Consider the following 17,528-nt stretch of genomic DNA (forward strand, 5'->3'; position numbering starts at 1 on the left):
ACCTCAGACACTTACTAACTCTGTGACTTTGTACAAGTCACTTAACCCCAATTGCCTTAAACATGTGGGTCCATCTCCAGTTGTTCTGATGTATATCTTGCCACTGGACCCAGATGGCTCTGGAGGAGAGAGTGAGGCTGGTCACTTTGCACAGTGATCCCATACTTAAATCCAGTTCAGTGCAAGTCGTGACATCACCCTGACGTCATGGTCCTCTTCGAGAATGAGGACCAACAACAACATCTCTTCCCTAGTCAAGCCTTAAAGCTTATACTAATGCTAGCTATTGAGCAGTCAGGTGGCATAGTGAATAGAGTAACTAGTCAGAAAGACCTGAGTTCAAATTTGACCTCAGATGCTTCCTATCTGTGTGACCCATAACAAGTCACTTACCCCACTTTGCTTCAGTTCCATCATCTGTAAAATGAGCTGGAGAAGGAAATGGCAAAATCACTCTAGTATTTTTGCCAAGAAAACTCCAAATGCGGTCATGAAGAGTCGGACACAACTGAAGGAACCGAACAACAATGCTAGCTATTATTGTTTCTAATGCTAGTTTTCAGATGAGGAAACTTAGGCCCTGAGAGGTTACTGTTTAGCTCGGGATGGCAAAAGTAAGTGGTGAACCAGGAGGCTACCTCCAAGTCCCAGGCTTTTCCCCTCACAGTAGTTTTATAGCAGGAGGTTTGAGCAAACTCGGCGCCAGGAAAGTGCAGTGATGGAGGGAACACCCAGAAGAGAAAAGGCCACGTGATGCCCCCCATCAGCCACTGGGCAGGGAAGGGGAAGGACATGGAGCTTTCTTGAATTACTTATGGGCTTGCCATGGGTGAACAGAAAGGGGTAGAGATTAGACCAATGACTTCAAGGGTATGGGGACCTCTCAATTGGGAAACTCCCTCTATCGATGCTGACCAACACTTATGGTCCATGGAGAGGTTAAATGACTTGCCCAGTCAATATGGATCAAAGGTGGGATTTGAAACCAGGTCTTTCTGGCTCTGAAGCCAGATCTTTATCCACTGTGCCCCTTTATGTTTATAATACTATATAATACTTTGTTCGGGGGGAGGGTAGGGAGGTGGGAGGCATAGTCCAGACCTAGGATTTCGTTAATATGAGGACCATCCAGGGAAGAAACTGTTGCTACCAAATGCAGGCCATTTAAGGTCTTAGGCACCAGGGGCACTGAGAAATTAAATGACCTGCACAGGATCACACAACCAGAATGTGCCAGTGGTAGGACTTGAACCCAGGCCTTCCCGGTCCTGAGGCCAGCTTTCCATCTACTCTACCAGGATTCCTCAATTCTATGATACTTATGAGAAACATAATTAAGGTGGTGTTTGGTTGAAATGCTATTCTCTTTTCCAAATCCCAAGCCTGACTAGCTTCAGCTGATTAACCTGTTTGAAAGCTTTGTCTTGTTCATGTTTGTGAAAAATCTTGTCTGTCACTCACAAATCTGGACTTACCGAGTAGCCTCTTGTTATTTAGAACTTTTCTGGGCCACTTACAGAATGGAGGGATTTTCACAGGCTGGTTCCTGGAAAGAGCTTTCAGGTTCCCAAGTTATGATTCATATTGAATGAAATAGTCACTCTTGGTTTCACTTCGATTTTTCCCTAATGGACTGATAGGGAAAGGAGCAAGAGAGGTACCAAAACAAATGATTTCCTTCCTTAGTGTTTATATTTGGCCACCATTCGAGCCTGTGCCAGGCACTCAGCAGACTTGTCTGTTGTCCCAGATTTCAGCTGATCAACATTTGAGGCTATAGTGCCTCTCTGCCATTTATATAGAATTTATAGTATATGTAGAATAGTGCTGTAAGGTTTCTCAAGCTATGAGAAATAGGGGAGAGGACCACATGCCGGGGCGGGGGGGGGGGTGGAATCACTTTGGGGCTAATGCAAAGAGAGGCAATTGTGAAAATATCTGTGAGGACCAAGCCTACTTTCCCATCTTGACAAACACATATGCCCATACATCTCAAAGAGTGTGTAACTTATTCTTGTAAAGATTTTGCTGAGGTGTAAAGTCGGCATATGATGAAAGGAACAGGCAGCCTTTTGCAAATGATATTTATAGCAGACCCCATCTTGATAGGCTCATAAGCGACAGAAATAAATAGAGATAAGATCCCACCATACTGTTGATGGTTCCAGATTATTACTGGATGACTATAAATGAGCATTTAGTTCAGTTGAGCAGAATACGGTTTGAAGGGGTCTCCTCCCAAAAAGTGTATCCCATGTACATGGGAAAGACTTTAAATGCTCAGCTAAGGGAGTTACCTCAGGGCACTAGGGAGACACTGAGGATTTTTGAGCTGAAGAGTGACAAGGTCAGACCTGTGCTTTAAAAATATATATGGAAGATGATTGGGGAGGGGATAGATTTGAGAAAGGGAGACTGATTAGGAAGCTACTCTAGTAATATAGGACAGCGTGAACTAGGATGGTAGCTATGTGAATGAAGAGGAGGGGATAGATGCAAGAGAGATGGTGGAAGCAGGATTGTTAAATCTTGGCAACTAACTGAATATCAGGGATGAGGGAGAGATAAGGATCAAAGATAAATCTGAGGTTATGGATCAGGGTGCTGGTGCCCTCCACAGCAGTTGGGAGTACTGAAGGCTGAGGTTTACACAGTTCTTTCCATTCAATGATCTCATTTAATTCAGGAAATGCTAGAAAGTAAGGAAAGGGAATAGTACTTAGCCAAGGATAAACAATTTTAGATTTAGTCCTGAAGATTAGTCCTTGTGCCCTTTAGCTTCAGGATCCCCTGTCTTCTCTTTTGATGTCCTGTCTTTCATTGCCTCCATGTTGTCTGTCTCACCACTGAGAAGGGGGTATGACTGTTTTAAGAACTGAGGAGAAACTCCCCAGTGGATCAGCCCCAAGAGTGAAAATTATTTCAGGAACCACAGCTTTATTGCAAGGTTGCTGCTTTCGGTAATTAGGTCCCAGTGAATACTTCTCTGCACCCACTTCCCAAGGGCTGCTTTCCTGGATGTATCTTGACAGGGCTGGTCAACTCTCCAGTGAACCCTTTTGTCTCTCACAATGAAGCTGGAGAGACACAGATCAGTTCCTTTACAACAGAGTGTTCAATCAATTAATCAACATTTATTAAGCACCTACTATGTGCCAGGTACTGTGTTGAAGTGCTGAGGACACAAAAAAAAGCAAATGACATTCCCTGTCCTCAGAGTTCACAATCTAATGGAAAGACTCTAGCATTTCATTTTGTTTAACAATAAACAAAAATGCTTATGAGGATTTTTGACCACAGGTTTCTAATTAATCTGTAAAGCTAATGATTGATAGTTTATGGTGATTTCTTTTGGAATGGGAAATTTTCTCCTTGTACTAAGAATATGAGGCTCCAGGATAGATGGTATCATCAACAAAGCCAAAGGGCCCTTTCCTCCCAAGCCAAATGCATATTTACTCAACCCTTTTAAGATTGTTCTGGGATCTCAGGTTGGCAAGTCCTTGTGTGAGGACATGAAGAGCAGAGATGCATTAGACATGTTCAGACTTGTTGGGAAGGTCTGTTTTCAAAGAGCTAATGGCATGTGAATAAGAAGGAATGGCGTTTGTACTGATTTCGGGAAATGGAGACTTCTTCCTTGATGCTAAATATAAATATAAAACAAACTGTAGTACTCGGTCCCTCCCGCTCCGGGCATCCAGGTTGGTGGAGATTAGAATCCAGTCTGATGGGGGCACTTCTCAGAGTCTATGTGAGCATTAATCTGGGGATATTTTCTGGGTATATTTTGTCTCTCCCACTGGCACTTAAGCTCCCTAAGGGGCAGGGACCATTTTGTCTACATCCCTACCATGCAGAGCAGGTGGCCTGGCATAGGGTAGGTGCTTCCTAAATAAATGATGGTTGATGAATGGATTGGGTAAAGTCAGTCAGTTACCAAGTATTTATTAAACTTCTACTATGTATCAGGCACTGTGCTAATAGTTGAAGCAATAAGGTCATTTTCCGGGGAGGGCAACCTTGGGTTGTAGCTTGGGGATTCCCCCCTCTAGTTTTTAAGTCTTATATCTAAAAGGGTGTGGTAAGACCCTTTGATCCTTCAGGCTGTATAGGAGGAGCTCCTTGAGAGTAGAAGAATTCCACTTTTGGTCTTTCTATTCCTTACGCTGAACACAGAGCCCAGGACTTCATTTATTAAGCACCTACTATGTGCCAGGGCTGATGCTGAGCATTGGCAATACAAAGAAAGTAAAAAATGTGGTCCCTGCCCTCAAGGAGCTCACTTTCTACTAATGGGGTGGGGATGCCATGCACACAGCTATGTTTGTGCAAGATATGTTGATGTTCAGTCATTTTTCAGTCATGCCCGACTCTTCTCGACCCTGGCCAAGTCAGTTAACCCCTATTGCCTCAAACATCCAGGGCCATCTCCAGTTGTCTTGATGTTTCTCTTGCTGCTGGACCCTGGAGGAAAGAGTGAGGCTCGTGATCTTGCACAGTCTTCCCTCCCTCACTTTAGTCCAATTCACCGCAAGTCATGACATCACCCTGAAGTCATGGTCCTCTTTGAGAATGAAGGACAAACAACAATGACTATAAAGTCTTTTGGGCTAGGACACCTGAGGTTGTGTCCTGGCCCACCATTTTTCCAGCTGTCATCTTGGACAGCCTCTCTGAGCCCCAGTTCCTTCTGTAAAATGGGGCAATGACACTTGTAAGTGAGGGGCAGGTTGGGGTAGTGGTCAGGAAAGAATCAGTTCACATCCGGACTCCAACACATACCAGAGGCAAGTGTGACTTTCTGTAAGTCACCCCTCATAGGGTCATAGGTAACTCTAAGATTTTAATTGCATACGAGTGGCTGTTCTGCATAGATGGAGGAAGCTGTTACATCATAAGCTTCCTATGCCCACAGTCATAAGTTCAAATTACATAGTATAATCATATAAGTGTATGTGTGCTTGTGTGTTCATGTAAACTCTCTGAGGTCAGAAACTGTTTCATTCTTATCTAGGTATCTCCAGGACTCAACATGGTATCTAGTACACAGTTGGCACTTAGTACATGCTTGTATTGACTGATAGATTAAATGAAATCATGAGAAACTTTGTGGCAGAGTAGAGTATCTGTAGACTTGGGAATCAGAAAGACGTGGCTTCAAAGTCTGTCTCAGACTCTGGCTTCGTCTCTCTGAGCATCACTTTTCTCATCTATAAAGAGGGGGTGATAATAATAGCACCTGCCTCACTGGGTGATTGTGAGAATCAAATGAGATCATTTACATAAAGCACTTTGTAGACCTTACAGTGGGAGCCAATTTTGGGTGGGGGAGGGGTCATTAGTATGTGTGCATGTTAGTATTCTTTATTGCAATGGTGCTGTCAAAGAAATAAGCTGAAGTCCATGTGGTTGCTGATGTTTCACCCCAAACTTTTCATGTAAATTTCCATCTTCCAGGAATTTGAAGAAGATTATGCCAAATTCAAGGCTAAAATTCTGGACTTCTACAGAAGGCTTGGCACTGTCCTTTGTTCGGGTTTCCTTGACTGTTCAGGCTTAGAATCAGCATTTAAGGTTAGTACTAATCTCTGATGATCACCCAAAGTCACTTTGTTTAGGGGCAGATCTGAATCATAGAATCATCCAATCATCCAAAACAGTTGGTAAATCATTAGTGCCCACTCTGTGTAAGGCACTGTGTTAAACTTTGGGGATACAATTAATAAAAAGAAAGCTAATCCCTGCCCCTAAGGAACTTCCAATCTAGTTGAGGGGGATAGGGCACAACACATAAAAATCATCAATTTAGAACTGTAAAAAGGAAGGGCCAAAGTGCTTACTGAATCTAACCTATCATTTTACTTATTTTTTAAAAAATAATTTAATTTTTTTTCTTTTGAATTTGACAATAAGTTGAGTATTTCCATCTAGACAATAGAGAAGAAGGTTGTATATGAAAGTGTGAATTTGTTATTTCCAGTTTGATTTCCTTTTGAAATATACATACACACACACACACATATATATATTTATATATAAAATCAATTCAACATGACTTTCAAAGATCTCTCGCTCATTGGTAATTCATTCTGGCCTTTCTTATGTGCATTTAAAAAAATGCCCAAATATTCCTCCCCCACCCCATCCTTCTGTTCTTCTTTTTTTTTCTCCCTATCCTCACACCCTACTACAAACCTGAAAAAAGAAAACCCTTGTAATGAAGGGTTCCAAGTGGAACAGGTGAAGTCCAGCAGGACAGATCCCCACATTGGCCTTGCTTGAAAATGTGTCTTGTTTTTCACCTTGTGCCCATCCCCCTTTGACCAGGAGGCGAGTACCATGAGTCATCACAAGCCCTCTGGAGACATGGCTGGTCACTGCGTGAGTCAGAGCTCTTATATCCTCCAGAGTTATTCTCCTGGGTAATGTGGTTATCATATTCTCTGGTCTCCTGGTTCTGCTCCCTTCATTTTGTTTTTGTTTGTTTTTTTAGTGAGGCAATGGGGGGTTAAGTGACTTGCCCAGGGTCACACAGCTAAGTAAGTGTTAAGTGTCTGAGGCTGGATTTGACCTCAGGTACTCCTGACTCCAAGGCCGGTGCTCTATCCACTTCGCCATCTAGCTGCCCCTTGCTCCCTTCATTTTGCATCTGTTCATATAAGCCTTCCCAGGTTTCTCTAGAACCATTCCTTCCATCATTCCTTATGGCAAAGTTCCATTGTATTCCCATGCCAGAATTTGTTCAGCCAATGCCCATTTTATAGTTGCCACTACAGTTTTTAGTTCTTTGCTCCATGACAAGAGCTGCTAGAAATACTTTTGCATGTATGGATTCTTTTCCTCTCTTTTTGATATCTGAGGTATATAGTCCCTTCATTTTACAGATGAGGAAATTGAGGTCCAGAGTTAAGTGACTTGCCCAGGACCACACAGTAAAGTGATTGAGGCAAGATTTGAATCCAGATCTTTCTGACTCTTAAGTCCAGTGCCCTGTTCTTTATACCACACACTACCTCTTAATCATTCTTTCTCCAGCCTTGTTTGCCTCTTTTTTTTAACCAAATCGATTAACCAATTAATCAATCAACAAACATTCATTAAATGGTTACTATTTGCAGGCATTCTTCCCAGTGCTGGGGATAGAAAAAAAGTCAAAAGCAGCCCTTGCTCTCATGAAGTTTACATTCTAACAGGGAAAGAACGTGTACATAAGTTGGAACATATAAGATCCATACTGACTTTGGATGAGAGATAGATAACCTTAGGAGGAAGAGAAGATGCCAGCAGCTTGCTGTAAATGTAGATATGTGTGTGTGAGTGTGTGAATGTGAGTGTATGTGTGTATTGAATAGTGTACATTGAAGGATGCTTTAGTGAAGCATGAAGTTTGTCCCAGGGAAAGTTATTTTTAGGGTGTCGGCATATTGAGTTTTGCTGAGACGCCTAGCATTTTAATCTTCCAACTTGATGTTAAGTAAAATTTGGTCTGCCCCAGGAGCCATGGAGAAAACAAGGGACGCTCTCTAATTGAAGACACATGTATGTTCTTGCCAGGATGGCATTTGAGCTTAACTTTTACTATTTGGGGGAGGTTCTTGTTCATCAACATTGGGGTCTCATGCCCAAAGTATGCCCTCAGTTTGGGCACCGAATATAGGAACAAGTACAGAGAAGCTGTGAGCAAGGCACAGAGCTGGTGTGAATTAGAAATTGAAAGTGTACCTTGGAGTAGACTCCAAAGCACAAGTTTCTTTAAGAAGGAAGACATTTGGAACTATTCAAGGACCATGCTTAGAGAGGACAAGAAGGTAATAGAGCAGTGAAGATGGAAATAATTTATTTGAAAATAACCAGGAAGCTCCCACTCCCAAAGTAACTTTGGAAGTGGAAAACTCTAAGGAACAGATAAGACTGTGGTAGACATACGGAGTGTCTTAGATCTTTGCCACCAAAGAAATGTAGATGGTGGCTCCAGCAAAGAGTTCCAAAGAACTGGAGGGTGAAGTTGCCCAAATGTTGGTAAGAAGGTACATTTTGTAACAAGTGGACTGAGTACAGTGCCCGATACATAATGCTTAATAAAAGTTTCTCGAATTAAATTGAATGCTTATAGTATTGTAGATTTAGTTAGAAGGTTTTTAATTTTATAGATAGGGAAACTGAGCCCCAGAGAGGTACAGTGAATTTTAGGGAGCTAACAGATGGCAACTATCAGGACATTTTCTTCACCTATTTTTGCCTTCCTCTGTGCCAGGCACATACTAGGTGATTAATAATTGCTGGTTGACTTGACTATCAAGAGGAGAGAAGTGTGCTTTATCATCTCTTCTTTGGGACCAGCATCACTCATTACAATGACATCAATGTTAGGCTGCCTTTTACTGTTCTCATTTAAAATTTGACTTTATTGTAGGCTTTGAGTAGAGTGGTGTTCTTTTCTTTAATCTGCATCAGTTCTTACAAATCTTCCCATTTCTTGTTTTTGATCCCTTATGTTCATTGGTTTTTACTGCACACTAATGTTCCTTTCTATCCATCTGCCATAACTGATTCAGCCATTGCCCATTCTATGTTTGGAAACTCAGGGCCCATCATAAATGTTTCTTTCCATTATTACTGTTAACCCCTTCTTGTTTTCTCTTAGAGGGGGCGCTTACCTTGGGGGTAGAATACTAAACACAAACCCGACAGAACAGTGGTTGGTAGGAGAAAGTTAATCATTGATGGCATACTAGGGAGTAGGGGGCCTTAAGAAGATTATCAGGCAGTCCAAGCAGACAGTATTTGTCCCTTAGTCATGCTTGATGTTGCAAGGAAAAGTTAAAAAATATTGGCTTGAGGTTGTCTATGAGAATGTAATTATATTTCCATCTTAACTTGTGTCCTTTCTTGTTGGCTATGTGGCTGGTTCTTTTTCCAGTGAGTTCTGCTTATGAGCAGGATCGTAAAGGCAGTTTGCAGGGTTTATAAAAGTGCCTTGTACTGACTGTTTTTCACTGTCTCATATGGTGGATAGGGAGCTGGTCTTGGAGCTGGGAAGACTTGGGTGTAGATATGGATAGATAAATAGATAGATGATAAATAGATGGATAGATGGATGATAGGTAGATAGATGATAGAGACAGATATAGATAGATGATAGATATAGATAGATGATAGATTTTTTTTCAGGGCAATGAGGGTTAAGTGACTTGCCTAGGATAACACAGCTAGTAAGTGTCAAGTCTCTGAGGCCAGATTTGAACTTAGGTCCTCCTGAATCCAGGGCTGGTGCTTTATGCACTGCGCCACCTAGCTGTCCTCAGATAGATAGATTTTTTTAAAAAATAAAGTTTCATACAGCCCAGGTTAAAAATTCCTGATCCAGGTGTTCCCTATATCCATGCCACCACAGGTCTAGCCCCTATCCTTATGCTTACTCATCTTTAATTTTTTAAATACTCCATGAGGGAAAGGGAAGCCTCATTCCATCCCCCTTCTCTCTGTAATTGTTTCATGCCCTAAACAAAGATCCCAGCATGCCAGATGTATCACCTACTTTTTCAAGAAAGAGATCTTTCTCTGAGTTTATATTCCCCAAATAAAATGGCATCTCAGTTCCAAGAGATGCAGACAACATGAGCATGGTGTAAGGGGGAGGGGGGAGAAAGCACTGGAGCAGGAAATCAGGAAGCTCTGGTCTTTGCCATTATTCTTGACCTTGAACTTGGTGGTCTCTAGAGGTCTTTCCTTATTTGGAAGATCATTGGGTCATAGATTTAGAACTGAAACCCACCTCAGAGTTCACCTAATCTAAGACCACCACAGATGAGCAAGCTGTGGGCCAGGGGGAGTAAGGTGAGCTTCCCAAGGTCATGCAGTTAGTAAGGATTGGAGTGGTATTTTAGCCCCTTTCTATAACCCTGTTCATGCCACTGTGCCCTGATGCCCTATGATTGTCATTTGTAGATATCATGATGTAATGCCAACAAAGTGTGCATGCACAATGACCTTCTGTCTCACTGGTGCCACTTCATACCATGGCCACATTAAGGAGGGCTGCCAAATTCAGAATAAGGAGGATTGCTCACACCTTTATTTAGCACTTGAAGGTTTACAAAGTGATTTCCTTTACAGCAACCTTGTAAAGTATATAATGCCTTTTACATAGGATGAAACCAAGGCTCAGAGAGATAGACACTTGCTTAGGGTCCCAAGGCTTTCAAATGGCATGGTCCAGATTTGAACCCTGGCCTTGTTTCTCAGTCCAGGAGGTCCCTGTGTGTCTTGTTTCTAGAGACCAAAAATGCAAGTGGCAAACTCGGGAAGTTGGTTTTTGTTGATAATTATAATCTCAAAGCTCATGTGTTTGTTTAACTAAGAGGCTGTACTTCAGCTAAGAAAAGCAGCTTCAGATTTCACAGGTGTTAGTCAAACATGCAGTGCCAGATTGTTGTCTCTCCCAGGAGCCCCTGAGCCCCAGGGGAACTTGTGCAGATCTTATCAGCTCCTGTTGTATTCATGCCTTTAGTCTAGCTGTCCTTCAGTCTCATCCTAGCCTGGGCAGGTAGGATCCTGGGCTCTTGAGAGATGGGCTAGCAGACCCCAAACTCTGGCAGATGAAGAATGGGCCCAATGCAGGACCCCATGTCTGGTATCCACTGATGGGACTGGCCAAATTTAGAGAGACTTATCCCCAGCTTGGCCAGCTGCTGATGAATTCTTTGGCCAAGCAGCTCTTGAAGGACATGAGAAGGGATCATGAGACCACAGAATCATTGATATTGAACAAGAAGGGATCTCAGAAGCCAACTGGCCCATTGTAAATGTCCTCAAGGGCAGAGCCTATTTGTTTTTTTAATTTTGTGTCTTTTGCACCTAATAGAGTGCTTTACAAGTTGCCCTCCATTAATCAAAAGGTTAACCTAAGGGTAGTGGTCTGTATTGGTGTACAAGTCAACTGCAAAGGCATGTATCAGAGAGTTATGGAAGAGGAAGGCTGGAAGAGAGGCCAGAGAGCATCTGATCCAACATCCTCATTTTAAAGATTAGTAAACCAAGACCAAGAGGAAAGACATGACTTGCCTAAGGTCATAAATCTAGCCACAGTTCTGTACCTATTTGTTAGATACTATCAAGGATACATAAATTGGGGTTGAGCGCACTGTAATGAATCTACCACACTTGATTCCTTTATTCTTTCTACTTATACATCACACCCCTCCACATACAGCTGCTTTCTGTGGGGAATTGGATACAAGATGCTTTTTGACCATATCCTTTTTATACTTGAGAAAATGCAGACACTGTCCTAGCCCACAGTTTGAATAAACAGTGCAGCATCTGTCGACTAGCTGGGCAGTGGATGGTTGGTCCCGTTGTCAGAGGTTATGCCTTATTTCTGATACCTTTTACTTTTGTTGTACATGGGCTTTGAATCCTGGTGACTACTTTGCTTGGTAACTTAAATCATTGAGAACTTAAACATCAGAAAAGGAGGGATGATTTCCATCTCTATAGCAGAACCCCAATAAGAGGATTCCCTAGGAAACCCTGAATCTCCATTTCATTTTGGTCATGTTTTCATCTCTGTATTTGCTTGTGCTAGAGTTTTACCCGGAAAATAGGAGATTACTAGAAAACTGGTATATTACAGATCCCTGGATCTTACTTTAATTTGTTTTTTTTTAATAGCTCTTGTTCATATTTGGGAATTTTCTGGTGAAACCAGTTGTCATGGACATTTTCAGCCCTTACTATAATAAGTTGTTGCAAATGTTTCATGAGGAGCTGGACCAGTGTAAGCAACTGTACAGTGAGCACATGAAGCAGGTAAGTCTTCAAGTTGCTGGGGGTTGCTTCTGTGTTTCCTGGAGGTCACTCTTGGGTGGGAGAGTTTTAAGTAAGGACTTTCTGAAGCAAATGTCGAGTGTGGGAGTGGGCCCCACCATGGTCCTCAGATAATCCATTTGAACCACATGCTTTTGTAGCATTGGGCTCTTCAAAGATTCTACAAATGGAATTTGCTGAAAGACAGACTAAAGCTTAATATATGGAAATTCTTTCTAACAATTGATGGCATGGGCTGCCTCTGGAGGTAGTGAGCCTCCTGTCACTGGAGGTTGTCAGAGGCTGGATGACCTTATGTTGGGAAGGTTAGAGAGGGGAATTTTAGTCAGTTACAGATGGCCTCTGAGGCCCCTTTCCACTCTGAGACAGTCTAGAATTGAATGCCTTCCTTCTGATTCATAGTATTTTCCACTAACTGGTGTAACAAAAGAGAATGAAAAGTAGCCTAAGCTGTTTGAGTCACATCAGTTAACTGGACTTTCCCCCATCTCACCCTCTTCTTACAAACAGGTTGAAATAGGGAATCCAGTGCTCAACAAGAATATGCCATTTACATCCGGAAATCTCAAATGGGCAAAGGAAGTACGCAGCCGCCTTGATGGGTTCTGGTCCAACTTTGTACACCTTCAGCATCCGTAAGAAATTCATACTTTAAGGGCTTAATGGGCAGGAAAATCACAGTGAGCCTGGTGCCGATGACTGTGCCTCTGAAGACTTCCAGTGACAGGAGGCTCACTACCTCCAGAGGCAGCCCATGCCATCAATTGTTAGAAAGCATGTGAGATGCTGGGCAAGTCATTTAACCTCCATCTGCCTCAGTTCCCTCACTTGTAAAATGGGGATCACAATAGCATCTGCCTCACAGGGTTGTTGTAAGGATAAAATAAGATAATAAAAGTAATTTTCAAAACTTAAAGCAATATTAAATTCTAGTTATTCTTTTATGAGAACTATTGCTTTAAGCTTTGCACAGCTAGTAGGTGTCTGAGGCAGGATTTGAATTTGGGTCTTCCTGACCCAGTCCAGTACATATCCACAGTGCCAACTAGCTGCCATTACTTGGGCTGTCTGTCAATCCTATGGGTACTTCCACATAATTTCTCTTCATTGTCTCAAATGAAGATAACGTGCTTTGCAGACTTTAAAATGCTTTATAATAATCAGCTATTCCTTCCCTCCTTCCCTCCTTCCTTCTCTCCTTCTCTCCTTCTCCTCCCTCTCTGTCTCCGTCTCTCTCTTTTCTTCCCTCCCTACCTCTCTTCTCTCCTATCTTCTCCCTTCTTCCTTCTTCTTTTCTAACTTTTCCCTCCTTCCCTATCCTCCAGGACCATCTTAACTTCTTCTTTCTAAATTCCTCTCCTCCCATATCAATGTGGTTACTTCCTCATTTTCCTTTTTTCCTTCTGCTTACTCCTAAATTTTTTTTTAATTAAAAATCTTCCTTTTCTAGGCATTTCTTTGTTCCTGGTATTAAACCGTGCTCTAAAGGGGAGTTAAGTTTCTTTCTTTTGCATAGTAAAATGTTTTACTGGCTTTACAAACACCGACATGTCTGATCTGGTCAATGCAATTTTTTCTATGAACCTTTTTCTAATTTTTGACATTTCAAGGTTTGTAGAAAGATAGAACTGAATCCTGTTTTACTCTGTCAAATAAAGGTTTAAAATAATTTCCATACAGGATCTTGGAAGGACCTGACACTGTATTGCTATATCAGAAGTACGTAGAAATGCTCAACTTACTTGACCAATTTGGGGATCATATCTATGCAGAATGGAAAAATACTGTGGATGAAATCTGTGAATTCAATTTGAATCAGCCATTGATAAAGCACGATGTTGCCAGTGGTCTCCTAAGTGTTAATTTTGATCCAAAGGTAAAAAAAAAAAAAGGTTATCTTACAATAATTGATTAAGCAAATAGTTATGAAATATCTCACGTGTATAAAGCTTTATGCTAACTATTGGGGCATATACAAAGTTCATATAAGACTTGGCCTTTGTCATCCCATAGTTGACATTATAGTTGTGGGTAATATAACATAAACACAGATGATAAGAAGAAGTTAGCATTTATTTAATGCTTTAGTTTGCAAAACACTTTACAGATATTATCTCATTTGATCCTCATGACAACCTGGGAGGCAGGTGCTATTATTACCCCCATTTTGCAGATGATGGAAGCAGATGAAAGTTAAGTGATTTACTCAGGATCAAACAGTTATTAAGTGTCTAAGGATCTGGCAGGGTGGCAGCACTGGGAGTAAAAAGGAGGAGATAGACACAAGAGATATTGTTCAGGATTTGGTCACTGATCAGACATGAGAGATGAAGGACAGGGAAGAGCCAAGAAATGGCACCTAGGATCCAAAGGTGGGAGACTAGGCAAGATGCAATCCCCCCAAAAGAAACAGTGAGGTCAGAATGAGAAGGACTTTGTGGGGAAAGATAATCAACTCTGAATTGTAAAATATTCCTTTTCTTTATTATCTTTCTAAGACATTCACTTTTCATTTTGATAAATGACTAAATATGAAAGTAAATTAAAATGTCTGTAGCTCTTGCATTAATAATTCTTTTTAAAATCTGTTACCCGACATTCACTGGCTTGATGTGTGTGTCTATCTATTCACAATATGAAATCCTGAATTTGGACCAGGGTCTATTAGGGGCTAGGAATTAGATTTAGGATTTCACTGATTTAAAGGGAACTCCTCGAGGGGGAACCTCCTTTTACCAAGACAAGTCAGAACCTTTTCTGAAATTTACAGGTTTAAGAGAATTGCCTGGGGCACTGAGAATTGAAATGACTTTCCCAAAGCCAGTGATCTGAGCAGCCACTTTGGGTCATGGGCAGGACTTGATTCCAGGTCTCCCAGATTTCAGTGCTCTATCTGCTGTGCCAGTGTGTGTGTGTGTGTGTGTGTTGGGGGGGTGTTGGGCATGTGTGTGTTGGGAGTGTGTGTGTGTTGGGAGTGTGTGTGTGTTGGGCGGGGTGTGTTGGGGGGGGTGTTGGGAGTGTGTGTGTATTGGGGTGTGTGTGTAAAACCTAGGATTTAGGGAATCATGGAGTCATACGGTTTTATCCACCTAGGAGAGTATATGAGATCTGGAAGGAAATTTTAGTCCCATATCCTCATTTCACCAATGAGGATTATAATAATGATAATAATTATTATAATAGCTAGCATTTATATACCTCTAAGTTTTGTTAAACACTTCACAATTATTTTATCCTCATAACAATCCCTGGGAAGTAGATGCCATTATTAATTGCATTTTTCAAATGAGGAAACTGAGTCAGACAGTAGTTAAGGGACTTGCTCAGGTTCGCACAGCTAAGTGTCTGAGGCTGGATTCAAATGTGGGCCTTCCTGACTCTAGGCCTAGTTCTCTTTCCACCAGTTGCCTATGAGGATCTAGCTTGGTATCCATGAAAGACACAAGGAAACCTAGTTTTGATCTAATTTGTTTATTTAAATTCAACAAGTATTTATTAGATATCTATCATGTGCTGGGTACACAAAGACAATAAAAAGACATAAATGGAAAACAGCCCCTGCCTTCAGGGAGCTTACCTTCTGCAATGATGTCACAGACAGACCATTGCCCAGTGGAAGTCTGTTCACAGATAGATTTTGTGTCCTTTTGGGATCTCTTAAAGAATTGTCCTTGGGGTCTTATATCTTAAGTCTCTCTCTCTCTCTTTTTTTTTTTTTTTTTTTTTAGTAAATGGAAGCAAACCATTCTCTCTCATGGCAAAAGCACTTGCTATGAAACATTACAAAGAGAGCGTTTACCAATTTTTGTCTTCTAGCTTGTGGTTGTATTGAGAGAGGTGAAATATCTGCTGCTGCTGGAGAAATCAGACATCCCAGATTCTGCCTTAGCCATCTATGGAAAAAGAAATACTTACTTAAAGGTTTGTGTCTTCGGGTATTGGGATGCTACCAATGACTTCTGATGAAACTTCTCTAAGGAGATGTCTTGCACTGGAATGCAAATGTGTGGGGAGACTTTTTAATATGTACCCATAAATGCTGCTGCCATCCTTACCTGCCCATATCCTCCTGTAAAATCCTCTAAGGGAATCCACCTAATATCTTGAAGGCTGTTTTTGGGAGGGGGCGGGGCAATGAGGGTTAAGTGACTTGCCCAGGGTCACACAGCAAGTAAGTGTTAAGTGTCTGAGGCTGGATTTAAACTCAGGTCCTCCTGACTCCAGGGCTGGTGCTTTATCCACTGTGCCCCTGTTAAGGGCTAAAATTCTAGCTAGTCTGTCTAAAATATCCAATGAGTGGTCGCCAATAAATTATAAGCTTTAGCAAGAGTTAGACTTTTAAGCATTTATTAAGGAGAATAAGAATTTGATAAAGAGAGAGAAAAAGGCCTAGATTTCTATCTATCAAAGGGAGAGCACATTTCTAGCTCCACTCTCCACCAGAGTCTCCGGAAAGCGCCAGTCTCTTCCTTCCTCCCCCCACTAGCCTGCGTCACTTCCTGACGCCAAAGAAAAGACTCCTGGTCTTGCCCTCAAAGACCTTCGCTTCATGGGTGGAACTCTTCTATAGTAAGTCTCCAGCAGGTGGCGTCATTCCAATCGTTACAGTTCCCCGCTTTGTTTCCTCAAGAAACCGTACGTTTCCTTGATGAAACAGTCAAAAATAACAGAATATAATAACCTATGCTAACTAACAATATGTTAATAACAATATAGAAAAGGGAGAGAGGAAAGTTTTGTCCAGAGGGGCGATTTTTTTTGTCCTCATGAACTGATGCTTTGACATTGGTCTTGCAAAGGGAGGACCTCTGCAGAGAGTACATGTTACAGATGGTGTATATTATAACAGAAAGAGAAAAGAAAAAACAACAACACAAAACTGTTCATTTAAAGTCTCTGAAAGTCTTTTCTCAGATGTCCTCTAGGCATAGTGGTGGAATGGAAGTCTTTTCAGGGTTTGATGTGTGGATACTGGTAATCAGCTAGGAAAATTTCCTACAAAATTGAGCTTAATACAACTTTAAAATAGCTTTGTCAATAATCAAATCAAACAATGAAAGTTCTCAAAAACACGTCTAAGGGAATTCAGAATCTTGGTTGTTACACATGAAACATATAATAAAACAAAAATTGAACCATTCTTTAAAATTATAATATTATTATAGTCCCCCTTTATGGAGGGTAATTGAGAAGACAATTGCTGCGATATTAATTTTTAAAAATAATTTTTATCTTTGTTTCATCACTTTTTGTATCATCTGCCTAATCATCCTCATGCCATTATGAGAAATTAAAAAATCTAATATAATTGGTAACAGATGTCAAGGCCAAATTCAACATTGTTATTTATAATGACATCTGAGATAATTATGGGGGTTACCATAAAAGAACAGAGAAATGATGGGATATGAGCATTCCCACACTTGAGCAATATATACTGCCCATGCAGTATGCCAGGCTTAAAATAGGTGGATGGAATATATGTCCATGCCACCGAACATATTGGAAGAAACTGAGTCAGACTTAATCAGATGCATGGGATTGAGATGTCCATGGCTTCAGGCATATAGGAGGGAGCATAGAAGCCAGGTGTAGAATTGAAATGGGTGGGATCAAAACTTCCAGCCATTTGTACAATATTGTGGGGAAAAAGAGAATAAAATATTAAACCAAGAGAATCCATCCTCAACATTTGT

At 41.3% G+C, this 17,528-nt stretch overlaps 1 protein-coding gene across 1 annotated transcript in view; it reads left to right on the forward strand.

Moving 5' to 3' along the window:
- Positions 1–17,528, forward strand: part of DNAH11 (dynein axonemal heavy chain 11) — a 292,856-nt gene that overhangs the window by 39,486 nt on the left and 235,842 nt on the right. The window contains exons 9-13 of the mRNA XM_043967174.1: positions 5,461–5,577; positions 11,677–11,814; positions 12,343–12,467; positions 13,513–13,708; positions 15,649–15,753. Of these exons, the coding sequence (XP_043823109.1) occupies positions 5,461–5,577; positions 11,677–11,814; positions 12,343–12,467; positions 13,513–13,708; positions 15,649–15,753 (681 nt within the window). The remainder of the gene's footprint in view (positions 1–5,460; positions 5,578–11,676; positions 11,815–12,342; positions 12,468–13,512; positions 13,709–15,648; positions 15,754–17,528) is intronic.

This window comes from Dromiciops gliroides, chromosome 5 (assembly GCF_019393635.1).
Source record: "Dromiciops gliroides isolate mDroGli1 chromosome 5, mDroGli1.pri, whole genome shotgun sequence".
Classification (NCBI taxonomy): Eukaryota; Metazoa; Chordata; class Mammalia; order Microbiotheria; family Microbiotheriidae; genus Dromiciops; species Dromiciops gliroides.